Source organism: Castanea sativa, chromosome 10 (assembly GCF_040712315.1).
Source record: "Castanea sativa cultivar Marrone di Chiusa Pesio chromosome 10, ASM4071231v1".
Lineage (NCBI taxonomy): Eukaryota > Viridiplantae > Streptophyta > Magnoliopsida > Fagales > Fagaceae > Castanea > Castanea sativa.
Genome location: NC_134022.1, coordinates 32,318,250 through 32,332,324, shown reverse-complemented (window position 1 = coordinate 32,332,324; position 14,075 = coordinate 32,318,250). Strand labels below are relative to the sequence as shown.

The window sequence follows — 14,075 nt, the reverse complement described above, 5'->3', positions numbered from 1 at the left end:
TTAAACCGAGCTAGTCCGTCGCAATTGGTATTTGGGCATGGGAGTTGAAATTGAAGATAAGAGTATATCCACTTCCTGCAACAAAAACATTAATAATAATAAGATAGAAGACTAACAATATATAATTGGCAAACTCTTTTTTTTTAGAAAGTTTTAAGTTATAGCGTCCGTTTCTGATGATGGCTACTTATCATCAGACCAAGATATCAATCAGTTTTTGGTGTAGGCGGGGATTGGTAAACTCTTTTTGTTGAACTCATGGTTCCTAACTAATTTCTAAGATGAATATTTCTATTAGAATGAGAAGTGTTGACCTACTAATACAAGAACACAGATTTGAACACTAAATATGAGTTATTATGTACTTGCACTAGAAAGAAAAGTTGTCAAACAAGAATAATGACACTGATCAAATTTAAAAAAAAAAAAAAAAAAAAAAAAGGTAATTAGAAGACATGACTCTTGAGCATTAGTTAGTTCGTTGCTTGCAAATTCCAAGGAGATTTTAAGGAACAATGCATTATGGACAAGAATTCACCAATGAATGGCATTCAAAAAGATGATTGAGCTGCAATGAATTTTATTGAGTGTCGTAAAAAGAAAAGTACTAAAGTTTTCACAAATTTTACTATATAAATTTTACAAAATGATGTAATAATAAATGTAATCGGTAGATTTTAATTACCTAAATAAATATTTAAACTGTTTTTTATTAAAATTTGCAGTATCCTCCATTAAAAGTAAAAAATAACTTTTGGGGCACATCCTATACCTTCTCTACCAAGAATACTTTTCAATTGATTGTGCCGGCTAATGTGTCCTACAATGGAGACAAACTTGAATATGGTTTTTCCTATCTTGCCTTTGGTGACTGAGGTACATACTTTGGTAAATAATGCAGACGTAAAGCAAACAGCATTTAGTGGAGTCTGAAGGGTATCCTAGTGAACCCAGCTAATTTCACAGCAACATTGAAGAATACTACCCCTAGGACAGTCTTAGGACATAACCATCGCATAGCCACACTATTCCACTAGGATACTCACACCGCAAAAAACATTGGCTTCCCTACAGTTCAGAAACTGAGTTCTGGTTTTTGAAAGATCCTCTCCACTGAAACCTTAATAACTTTTTGCATTCATGTTGGTTGGATATTTTAGGCCCTGTCCTTGGCCTGCTCTCAACTACCCTAGGCTGGGTACTTCCATTTTGGGGCTATCTTTAGTCTGGTAATAAGTGTTATAATCTATAGAAAACCACAAGAACACTACAGACCAATCTTTGCAAAAGAAAGTTACATCCTTTCATCTTTGAAGGTTACCTGCCAATCAATTAGCAAAAGAATTGATGCTGTTCAGATTTTTTTTTTGTAAAATCTCAGCAAAGGGGGCTATCCAACATTTTAAGGTAAAAGGGATCCAAACCCATAGATTTATGTCAGAATGTGATTAAGCAAACTCTATCCTATCTTCAAATATAGTAGAAATCTCATGATTTAAAGTACAACATTTGTCCCTACTTTCTAGAACATTAACACACATGCACATGTCCACACAAAAAGACAAGGGCACACATGTATGAACAAGTTGGGATGACAACAAGGTGGAGCAAGACCGGATTATGGGTGCTCTGCCCTCCCTGACATGGTTATAGCCCTGCCTTGCTCTGCCCCACATCTATTAATCACACCAAATCAAATTAATTTTAATTAATAAACTATATAATATAAACCAAAGTTTTTAACAAGACTATTAAAAAAGTCTTAACCCAATCATTTTAAGTATAATCTTATATTTGCTACAAAAGCTTGCCCTCAAACCTCTCAAACCTAAATACTGAATGAACAATTTCACTGCTTTTTTTTTTTTTTTTCTCCCCATGGTTTTATTTCCCCCAACAATTGTATCAAAGCTCAGGTTCAGTACCTATGCTTTTGGATTTGTTCTTTATAGCCAAGGTTCACTACCTAGGCATTTGGATTTGTTCTTCAAAACTCAGGATCACTACCTAGGCGTTTGAATTTGTTCTTCAAAGCCCAAGTTCGCTACTTGGGCTTTTAAATTTGTTCTCTTTCAAGATTTTGTTGATTGGTTTGTGGATCTTAGTATTGGGAGAAAAGGATGCCATAGCAAGACTTGGAGAAGATCAATGGACAAACTTTTGGCACCATCTTTAGGAGCATTTGGCATCTATTAGCACATTTGGAGATAGCTTGTGGTGATAATGATATGCACTTTTTTTTTTTTGGTTGGGCATGACACATTTGGTACTTGAGAGGAGATTTATTGAAAAATTGTATTTGGTGGCTTGTCATACTAAGGTAGAGAGGAATTTGATTGTCTATTTGGCAAAGATTATTTTTGTTAACTTATTTTACTATTCAGTTTATTTTTCCTACTATTCATGAGTCTCACTGTACTATTTCAACTAACTTTTACCTTTATCTATAGTACTTTTAACAAAAAGTGTTCAATTTGAACAAAATAAGCAGATCCCAAACAGACCCTAAATTGGAGCTTTGGAAATTTTGCCAAGGCGAAGAATTGTTATAGAGTTTGGTTTAATTTGTAATTTTTGCCTTTTGGATGACGATCCTAATTTGATTTGGTTTGGAATTTCTTTTGGTGGAATTTGAGTCAAGGTGGAGATTTATTAGATATTGTCTCAAATCTATTTTGACTTGTGTGGATTTTCTTTTGTATGGAAGAAAAGTTAATTTCTTTTTAAACAAGTAATAAGACTCATTGTCTACCAAATGTACACATTGGCCACAAGAAAACTATTTTTTATCTACCAAAGAATATGTACTCCAGTCACATAAATAGAAAATAGCACAAAGGGTTTGGGGCCTTTAGCACAAAGGTCCTTTGCTACGGAGATAGGCTTGCATTAGTTTGAGAGAGCTTTAGAGTTAGTGTTTTTGGGTGCGTAGACACTTTGTAATATCTCTTTATTATAATGAATTCATTCATTGCTATCTATGAATGTAAGCTATTGTTGAAATCACGTAAATCTTTTATATTTTTGTAATTGTGTCTTTATTTTTTTTTAAATTCATCATTCCTATTATTTGTTTTTGAGATTTTTCTCAAGTTTATATAATATTTCTCAATCAATCTTAGTATTTGAGCTTCCATTATAGCAGTGAATTAGTATTAAAGCTTCTGTTCTTACAACAACAGTTCATCATGTCTCAGGTGAACACTATAGTTTTTAAAAATGTAAATACAACCTTGGAAGCTAGTATTTTACAAATATCTACCTAGAAACAAAGTTTAAACAAGGTAGAAGAGAATGCATGTGCCTATGAATTCATTCAAACACTCTTGTTAAACATTGGTATAGTTGAAACTACTACAATTCATGCAATGATTAATGTGTGCATTGCCAGTTTTAGTAGAAATATGAAAATGAATTTAATTGGTATGAATATTTACCTTTCGCTTTTTGATCAAGCTATTTGTATCCCTTAGGTTAATCACAGCAGTCTCCAACTCATTGGTATAAGCCTTGGATCACCAAAACAAAAAGCATACTCATAACCATAGATTCTAATTGATGCTAAAATCAAGCAAATCATAAATCCTCTCCATTAAGACAATCAGAAAATGCATATAATCTCCAATATTAACCTGCTTCCTTGCCCTTGACCTAGCAGCGGACTCACGGTTCTTGATCATCCTCTTCTGTCTCCTCTCAATAGCCTTCTCCATCATCTCATTTGAACATCTTCGCTTCCTTTCAGCAGCTACCTGAGAATCTGAAGATGCTGATGATATTGCTGGCATTGGCATCGACAAAGCCAATTGGTTCTCAGAGTAACCAACATCCACAACTGGGTTCTCATACACTGATTCAGAAACATTAAAACTTGAATCCAGAACTGTCATCTGTTGCTGCTGCTGCTGCTGATGATGATTTTGTTGCTGCACAGCTGCCATTTGAAATTGCAACCAGTCTGCTTGCTGAGACACCATAACCATTGGATCGATTGCCATTATTGGCTGAGGACTAATAACACCAGCACGAACTAGAAACTCCTCGAGAGTTGTTTCTCCAAGAGTTGATTGTTCCCTTTCCATTTCATTCACATGCTGTTTGTGAACAATTTCCTTCCATAACTCATCTACCGTCTTCTTCCTCAAAGTTCCATTCAAATTTAAATTCTTAAGAAACAACAATGCGGACGATGAGGAAGAAGTGTTTTGCACTAGCTGGCCTTCTTCCACTGACATCACATTCCTTAGTAACTCATCCAAATTCATAGAATTCAAAGGTTTACATATGTTATTGCCCAGATGGCTCTGAACCTCATCAAAAGTGAGATTATACAGAGACCCCTGACCTCTATTTGGAGACACCACCATTGTTCTATCACCCATGATGGAGATTCCAATGGAAACACAACTCCCAAGATCAAATTTTCACACAATGCAAGCTATCAGAGTAGCTAAATTTAGAGCTAACCCAATACAGTGAAATTTTATTCAAAGTAGAAAACTTTGTTACAAAAGTAAATATCTAAGGTATTAAGAAAATAAACCTTATTGAATGATGGGTATCAAGGAAAAAGGTTGGAGGAAAAGAAGTCACATTGTAAAGAGTGAAATGCTGAGAGCAAATAGGTGAGGACTGAAGACTGAATTGTTAAGGAATTTTCTCAAAAGCTAGGAACCCACAAAAAACGATCTGGCAGGTGCTGAATGGTTGAAAACAATCCTATCTGAGAGAGAGAGAGAGAGAGAGAGAGAGAGAGAGTTGTACATCTCAACAGCCACTCCTGATTGTCATGCTATTTTGTTGGGATATAGAGCTGATTTTCATGACCAACAACCAACCAATATGAAACGGCCCTACTCATCTGTACATGTGTGCGTGTGTGTCTGTCACTGTAGCAGTTTCTCGCTTCCTCTTGATTTGGTTTTGGATTCATGATCTTACAGTCACTTTCAGTTCCACATGATATGAGAGAGGAAAAATAGGACAGAGGAACTGACCGTTGAGACAGTTCTTTCTGGTATTTCCTGGCGGGGTGTGGATCCAAATTCTTATGAAGTATTCAAGGTCTAGTACTGCTCACTGCTCAGGGCTGAGGTTGGGCATGTTATTGGGCTGCAGGCCCCGCATAATAGCAAGCCGATGTCTTTCGGAGCCCAAAATAGGACAGAAGAACTTTGTTGGGTTATCTTAATCAAAATAATATTCGAGTAATTAATTATTATTATTCCATTACTCTAGGAGTGAGCTCATCCCTCTGGCTCTCATTAAATTATTAGGCACACTAACTAAAAATTAGGAAAATGCTAAAGTTATCACCAATTTTGCCATAAAAGTTCATAAATTGACATGATAATGAATGCAATTGGTGCTACATTACTAATAAAATAAATAATTTATTAATTCTTTTTTATATTTTTGTTTTTAAAAATTTGACATTTTGTAAAGTTTATGCAGTAAAATTTATAGTATTCATAGCATTACTATTAAATTTATGATAAGATCCACCATTTATACTAGAGGAGGGAACATTACTTCTAATGTATTGCAAGAGGAGGAAACAAGAGTGCTACATAAGTAATGTGGAGTGCTACTCAAGTAATAGCCTTGGGCCTCTTGGGCCCACAACTATGCAATATATGTTCTAACATACTGCCTGAAACTCAACGGGGGTGGCTGAGAGAGCAACTAAAGCTTGGTGACAAGAGCACAAAAATTGGCTGGAGTATGAGGCTTGGTAAAGACATTAACGAATGGCTCAATGGAAGGAACATGAAAATGATGAAGTGTTCCTTGTTCCAGTGGTTAGCAACAGTGGTCAACAGTCAACGTCAGTAAATAATGGTAAGCGACTGTGGTAAATAGTTAATGCTGGTCAACGATGGCAAAGATGTTAAACGAATGTAAACAGCATCGGTCAATGGTGGTGGCATCTAACTTATCATTAAGATGGAAGTAGGGCTTACGTGGCATTTTAGGACTAGGGCTGAAGTGGCTGGCTATGGATTTAGCAAGTGGCAAACAATTAAGGTTGACATGGAGGCTTGATGTGTTAGGTACACGAGATGACGGGACATGTGTCCAATGCTTTGGGTGATGATATTGGCACGTCTAGACTCTTTTTTGGAGATTTAACCAACTATTGCAAATCTTTGAGAGATTTGGGTTGCATTTGGGATTTGAGAAAAAAAAAATAGCTTATTTAACTTTTTAGCTTGTTTTTGCTCTTAACGTGGGTCTCATTGCACTATTAAGTGAGATTTATTGTTGCAAAATTCAGCTTTTAGGGTTTTTTTTTATTTTTATTTTATTTTTTATACTTTCACGCTTTTTACAAATTTTTTTATATTAAAATTTCAACAAAATAAGCAGTTTCCATCCTTGTTGATTGGTATGTTGGGTTACAAATATAGAGACATTGAAGGTTGCAATCTTGGACAAACGATTGTGAAAAGTGTTGAAATGGTGGCCGATGGTGAGTAGGGACGGTACCAGGATTCAAACTTAGGGGGGCCAAAATTCTTTGTTTGAAAATTTTCGAAAATTGGTATGTCAATACCAAAAGGTTGGCAATGTTGCATTATTAGTATTATTTATATTTTTTCTCTGAAAAATATTAAACATTGTAGTTGACTTTCCCATAATCTATGAATCAAATAAAAATCATATTAACTATAGGGATTTATAATCAATAGCTTTATAGCTCAACTAAAATTTCCTAGTATGTCTAATTAAAGTTCAAATCCCCACTCATTTTTACTGTAACTAATAAAAAAAGAATGGTTCTAAACTTTTAGTTTCTTTGGTTGGATTGGGGTTGGATTGATTCTTTAATCTTTTTACATTAAATTTTTAAAAATTCAATTTAGTTATTATTTTCACATTATTATATACCTGATAATAATATCATTATAATGATATATTGGGAACTAAAGATTATCATTGCCCATTTTTTTAATACTAATAATAGCAACATTTTTCATTAATTTAGCAAGAGCCATAAATGATATTTTAATAATAATTTCTTTTAGAGAAGATATTTTAATAATTTAGGTGTGTCTTCAAGTAGCCACAACATATTAATCTATATTACTAATAACTTTTATCTAACTAAAAAGGACTATAGCTAGGTATGGTGTACCCCTTTAATATGGTGTACCCCTTTAATTGGATTGCCAATAACCTGATGATATCGTGACTACTTATGATCATTCTCACTAATAGTTTTTGAAATACAAGCTTCCACCTTTATTACAAAAAAATTAAGAAAGGCAGAGCAGTGGCCCAGCCTTATAAGTCAAACCAGAATGTAAAGAGACAGAGAGATGAGGGATATCAAAGAGAAGAAAAGATTAGATCAAAGATTTGTTTTGTCAGAATTTGTGATTTGTTGCGTTGTTAGTATTTTTTATTATTTTATTATTATATATGTTTAGACTGTATTTGTGATTTTTTTGTTGTTGGTATTTTTGGTTTGTCTAAGTGTGCGTTTGGCTCTAGCTTAAAAAACCAATTTATTTTACTATTCAGCTTATTTTTGTTATGTATAGTACTTTCACCAAAGGATTGTCTCAAGGTTTTTATTTTTACTGGGCAAATGGAATACATTAATGGTTAGATAAGCTTTTTGTTTTGATTTCATAGGTCAATTACTTTTATGTACAGTACTTTCAACAAAAAGTACTTTTATGTACAATACTTTTAGCTAACTTTTATTTTATGTATAGTACTTTTGCCATTATTTATAAGCCCTACTGCATTTTTTTGTACTATTCATGGGTTCTACTGTACTATTTCAGCTAACTTTTACTTTTATGTACAGTACTTTCAACAAAAAGTACTTTTATGTACAGTACTTTCAATAATTTCAAAGTTGATAAAAATTTTAATTTGATTACAATCCAAATTCTTCACCTAATCATTTTATTAATTTGTCTATAAGTTACTAAAAATCTTTATTACAATCCACATTCTTCAATGTTAAATCAATCTTTCAAAATACAAAAATTGAAAAAGAAAAGTACTCCATTCAACGTTAAAATACTAGACGACATCTTCTATCTAGATGTTCTTCTTTTTGTTTTTTAAACCATCAGCACAATAGTTCTCATGCATTTCAACCTGAACTAAGAGTGAAATCAAATCATTTACGAATGTTTGTTTAAAGAGCAAAGAAACCACATAGCTACGTTTCTACCTGAATCAAGAGTAAAATCAAATCCTCCATGGATGTTTATTGAAAGAGCAAAGAAACCCACATGTGCTTTTGATTGATTTTCCCCTTTTTTTTGAAATCAAGAGTTGGGTTGAGAAGAACTCTTAAAGTGTTTGTTTGAGGTTATTGGGTAGGGATAGAGCATTATGTACGATTTCATTTGAAAAGATTAGCAACCATACCCATGTACGTACGATTTGTTTTGAAGAGATTAACTTTGATGAATCTGGATTTAGATAGATGTTGTTGATGAGTTCTGCCCTTTTAAGTTCGATGATTTCTCAAGAAAAAAAGAAAAAAAGAAAAAAGAAAAAGATAGAGGTTAGACGTCATTTAGTAGTCTAACGTTAATAAGAGTTATTATTATTATTATTATTTTAAATTTTTAATATTAAATTATCATTATTTACTTTCTTATAATAAAAAATTGTTTAATTTTATTTTTATTTTTTAAAACACCTCATGGATAGACACAAATTATAAATATTCTTATCAACTTTTTTCTATACATCTCCATCAATTTTTTAAATAAATTCAAAAACTTAGTTGTTGTAATCTTTCCTTCACTCTTTTTGCTAAAATTACACTTATATTAGACTTCATTCTCTCAATTTCTTCTCCGTAATTGTTATTTTCAATTTCTTCTTCGTAATTTTTTTTAATAGGAACTTCTCTGTAACTTTGAGTTTATGTGTTGATTTATATATATATAATGCTTCATTTAAGTTACTTTTTTTATTTATATTTATTTCTTTTCAATGTTTCATTCGAGTTACTTTTTATTTGTATTTTATTTTCTTATTTTTTGTAAGGCATTGATTTTATTGCATGTGTTTTTTTGATAAAATTTATGATAGCTATTTTACTTTTTTGAGAGTTTGATATGGTATTTCATTGTGATTATCAATATGCATTTTAAGAGTTTTAATTGGTAACATGTATTCTTCCATGAATATAAATTAAAGAGAAATTTTTGAGAGAAAAAGAAATAGTAAAATTGAAGAACCAAAGTTGATTGACTATTTGGAGCCCACCTTGAATAAGTAAAATTAGTAACTTTTTTGTTGGGTTAAGATAATTAAACATTTTTATTATTTTTTAAAAATAATTTCAAATTTATATATAAGAAAAAAAATCTTATTCATGATATAAAACATATTTACCAAATTATATGTATATATATATATATATATAACTTATTAAAAGAGTGCAATAAATTTGTTTGTTTTAGAATGCATAAGATGATTTATTCTTTTTTTTTTTTTGTAGATTATTTTTTGCCAATATTATGAAGCAAAATTTGCAATAAATATGTGGATTTGAATTTGTCATTAATTTTTTTTGCAAAATTTGTCATTATTTTAAATCTTTAGTAATTTAGATTGTTCTTAATTATTATATTGAGGTTTTCACATAAATATGATTTCAATTATTGTTTTGAATAGTTTTTAATTATTAAATTCAAGGTTTTTCTATTTAAATATATGTTGGTGATAAATTGAGTCTTAAAGCTCAGTAAATATATACATATATATATATATGCATTTTATAATACTTTAATTTCACACAATAAACATTCATTATATAGCTTAAAAGTGAAATAGTAATTTATTTTTATTATCTAATTTTAAGTAAATTAATAAAAAATAATTTATATATGAATTTTGATTAAGCCGTGCATCACACGGGAATAATGCTAGTAATTCTATAATTCCGCATGATTTAATTGTACAAGCATAACCCTATATTTATAGGCGTGAGTGATCTACAAGAAACAAGAGTGCTACAGGTGTAATGGGGAGTGCTGCACCAGTAATGGGTTTGGGCCTCTTTGGGCCTATATCCATTCAATGTATGTTCTAACAGTAATAATAACATGAAATTGGAAATGCAATCATCATTAGTTTGAAGATAAGGAGATTAGCAAGATTAACTTTGCATTGACGAATCTCAATTGTTCATATCATGTCATATAAAAGTAAGTTGGAAATTGAACAATAAGTTCATACATGCGAACTTTACAAATAATAATTACTCTTAGTTTCAAGATTGTAACTTAAACAAATATATAGTTTGATTGACTCTTAATGAAACTTATTTTCTTGCGTTATATTCACAATATTTTCACAATAATTTCTCACCGACCAACTTGATTTGCACATCATTGAAAATAAAGGGATTAAGATCATGGAGAATATGCTATCTCTATTTTTCTAAGGGTAATGCAATCACTACTCAAAATCTTTTTGATGGGCTCTCTCAACTACCAACTAAATAAATACAATTGCACATGTAAAGTAAAAAGTGGAAGGTGGAAAGCGACTCACTCACTCCAGAGGGAAAAACAACCATAAAGATACAAAAGTAGAAAGGGCAATTCGATTGCTTCGTGGCACATTGGCACTCCTCATCTATTGGAAATGTAGTGCGTTCTTGAGAGTGTCATTTTCTTTTGGTGATACAGTGATGAATGATGATACCCTTAGCTTTCGACAAGACCCATCTCCTGCATTTTCATTGGTGACAGAGACAGACAAGCACTGAGAGTGAAATTTTCAGTTTTCGCAGAGAAAGAGAGAAACACCAAATTGGTTACTTAGCTCTAGTCTTCAAACCAATAGTTTCAGATATCACCATCAAATAGTGCTTAGAATCCTTCTTTTTTTCCCACCCCACTACTTTTTTTTTTCTTGTGTGTGTATGTGTATGGTTTCCTTGGAACATTGAGAATCCTTCCTTGCTTAGTTGTATTAACTCCCATACATGTGTTTTGTTTTGACCCCACTTGGAATCAAAATGAGTTTGCCACTTTTATATCCACGTTTAGACTTGAGGCTACACCACAAATAGAGCATCTCCAACGGCTCATAAATCTTGTTCTCTCAGACAACCATAATGAGCACATAGTTGAGTAAATGGTACTCGACTATAGGGTTCTCTTAACGGGTGTTTGTGTGCACTCGTTAAAATTGAATTTTTTGATACAATTGATTGACTTTTTAATTTTTATAGAGTGTTGAGCACTTATTATTTTAAAGGGCATTTGTTTACTAGGAGTATCAATGTTTGCTACTTCATAAAATAGATAAGACTCATTTGAAGCCTCCTTAACAAGTTTAGGAGAGCGCTTGTCAACAAAACTCAAATAAAAACTAGAACGAGAGAAACCAAACATGATTAATAGATATTTTTTGTGATGAATAAGAATATATTATAAAGAAATAAGAGAGGATCACAATTCATTTCTAACTTTTTGAACAAGAGCACACGAAGGAAGAGAAGAGATAAAGATGGGCCCATCACAATTAAAAAAGGCGGTTCAATAGGCCAAATTGTGAGGCAAAAAATTAACATTTTTAAAGATAAAAATAATCTCAGCCAAAGAGAGAGAGGGAATTTAAAGGCTTTATTAATCCCAAATAAAAACATGATCAGTCAATACTTTTTATATGCATGTGCAATGTGCATTCATCATCTCAACCATCAATTATGAAATGCATCTTTAAGAGCACACTTTAGATCCCTAGATTGTTGTCTGTCACTGTCTGGCCACTTACCTAGTGGGCTAGTACAGTGAGTTAAAAACTAAACAGAGAAAACAAATATAAAACTCGCTTTTTGTTTTTGTTTTTTTTGTTTTTCTTTCTTAGTGTTAGTACTTGGTACTTCAAGCGCCAAGGGCTAATGGATTAAATGAACTGTGCTGTCTCTTCTTATAAGACATAACGGAGGTCAAGGTTATGAGTCACATAAAGAACATTGATTGTATGATTTACCAAAAATGGTAGCGTGCCCACAAAGTAAGAATTTCAGAGATTGGAACCCTTATTCATGAAGGAAAGTACGTCAAGTATCCCACCGTTCTTTTGCCATTTGCCAATTAAATGAGCAATGGCAAGCATAAAAGTTAAACCTTTAGTTTGGAAAGTGAACATCATCACCTAGTAAAAGTAGGAATTTCATATAATGTTGGCATATCAAGGGGCTACCTAATAAGTGTAGGAGAATCTCTATTCATTTTTATGGTGCAGAAGGAAAGAAAAGATCCTAAGGTTTTGACTAGTAACACATGGCAACCTGAATTGTAAATATTCCCTTTTTGCTGTACTTATATTCATGAAATTTTAAAGATGTCTAATTGAAAAAGTTTTCTTAACATGGGACTATAGTGCAATTTAGAATCAACTTGTCCTACCTTTTTCTTTTTCTTTAGTAGACTTTGCGTTTACTTTATGTCAATTTTATTGGCAATACATAAAGACATACTTCTTTCAAACTGAAAATAAGAAAGAAAAGGAAAAGTGAACTGGTTTGTCCAAATTTTAATGCTTATTACCAATTGCGTGTTAAAGGAGATTCATTTGTTCGTTTTTTAAGTTATCTTATGTTTGATATTTGTTTAGGAAGCAAGGAAACACCACTTTAGATATAAGTGGTGTAGCTAAAGATGCCATTAGCTCAGAGCAAAAGGTGAAAGAACACTAATATTTTCCACCTAGAAGCATTAAAGCAAAAGAACTCTCTTTGGTGGCATAATTTAGGATGATGGATGGGTGTCCTTGCACCTAATGTTAAAGATACCTCAAATTATACAAATTGATTTGACAATGACTATGATTAATGGAAAGTAAGGGACTGTTGTTCCTAGTTTGATAAGAAACATATTGTTGTTTACTCACTTCTAATTTACAACGCAAGAAATATAATAATGAAAGCATTGCAATAAATTTGCAAAGTCCCTGTTGTGCCATATCATCAACATCCTCTATTATTTTTTACTTTTTGAAAATTTTACTTTGTTCAATTTTTCATCTTCTTCAACTACCTGTTGCTTTCTTAGATCAACCTTTCATCTCCTTTAATTGTTGTCTTTTTAAATTTTCCATTTGATTCCCTTAATTAATTCTTAAATTCTACAATTTTACTTTGTTAAACCTAGAGTTGGCAATTCGTATTCACGGGTCAGGTTCATGTCGTGTTGAGTTATGAATTTTCGGTTATATGGGTTGACCCGAACCTGACTTGTTTAGTAAACGTGTCAAGAATCCTTAATCCTAACACGACCTGTTTATTAAATAGATTGACCCAACACAATACATTTAACCCATTTAATTAACAAGTCATGTAAAGGTCAATACAAATGACTCGTTTAATAATCTATTTGACTAATAGGTCTAAATAACTCGTTATCAATTCCCATATATCTAAAATTAAAACACAATTACAACCATAAATATAGTAATAAACATATAATTACAACCATAAATTAAGCAATAATAAAAACAATAATAATAACAAAAACCAATACTTTTATAAGTTAAACAGGTCAAACGAATTCGCATGTTAAACATGAACACGACCCGTTTATTAAACAAGTTAGCCGTGTCAACTTGAACCCATTTAGCCTCAACACATGACTAGTTTATAAACGAGTTAGTCATGTCGGATTCACGGATCAAGTTAAATTTTGCCACCCCTAGTTAAACCTTTTATCTACTTCAACCATTCCTCTTCTATTTTATTTTCCATATAAATTTTTTATTATTTCATCTCCATCTCTTTCCCCTATTCTTTCCAAGTTTTGTTCACAACAAAATAAAGGTCATACTCTCTCTCTCTTTCTTTGATTTTTTTTTTTCTGCCACTTTTTTTTTTCCACTCATGGTTCTTTTTGTTATTGTTGATATAATTATTGCATCACATTTGTTTTTTTTTTTTGGCAAATTTGTTTTGGCTTTTATGCATTTAGAGTATTTCAATTCCTAACTATAGGTTCTTTCTTTTTATCTCATTGGTTTGATTTGAGTTAGGTTAATAATTATTTGTTTTGAAGTTATAATTTGATTTTTTTAGTGATATGTTT

The 14,075-nt window shown here is 31.8% G+C and overlaps 1 protein-coding gene across 1 annotated transcript; it reads right to left on the bottom strand.

Annotated features, from left to right (window-relative positions):
* Positions 1 to 4,367, bottom strand: LOC142612403 (ABSCISIC ACID-INSENSITIVE 5-like protein 3). The gene is made up of 3 exons (XM_075784500.1): positions 3,633 to 4,367; positions 3,438 to 3,509; positions 1 to 75 (listed from the first exon to the last, which is right to left on the bottom strand). Exons 1-3 carry the CDS (start codon positions 4,365 to 4,367, stop codon positions 1 to 3), a joined length of 882 nt encoding a protein of 293 aa, XP_075640615.1.
* Between the last annotated feature and the right edge of the window lie 9,708 nt (positions 4,368 to 14,075).

Coding starts and splice junctions, on each gene's coding strand:
- LOC142612403 (XM_075784500.1), bottom strand. CDS start 4,367: ATGGTGGTGTCTCCAAATAGAGGTCAGGGGTCTCTGTATAATCTCACT. Junction 3,510..3,632: donor GGTCAAGGGCAAGGAAGCAG/GTTAATATTGGA, acceptor TGGTGATCCAAG/GCTTATACCAATGAGTTGGA. Junction 76..3,437: donor GCTTGATCAAAAAGCGAAAG/GTAAATATTCAT, acceptor TTTTTGTTGCAG/GAAGTGGATATACTCTTATC.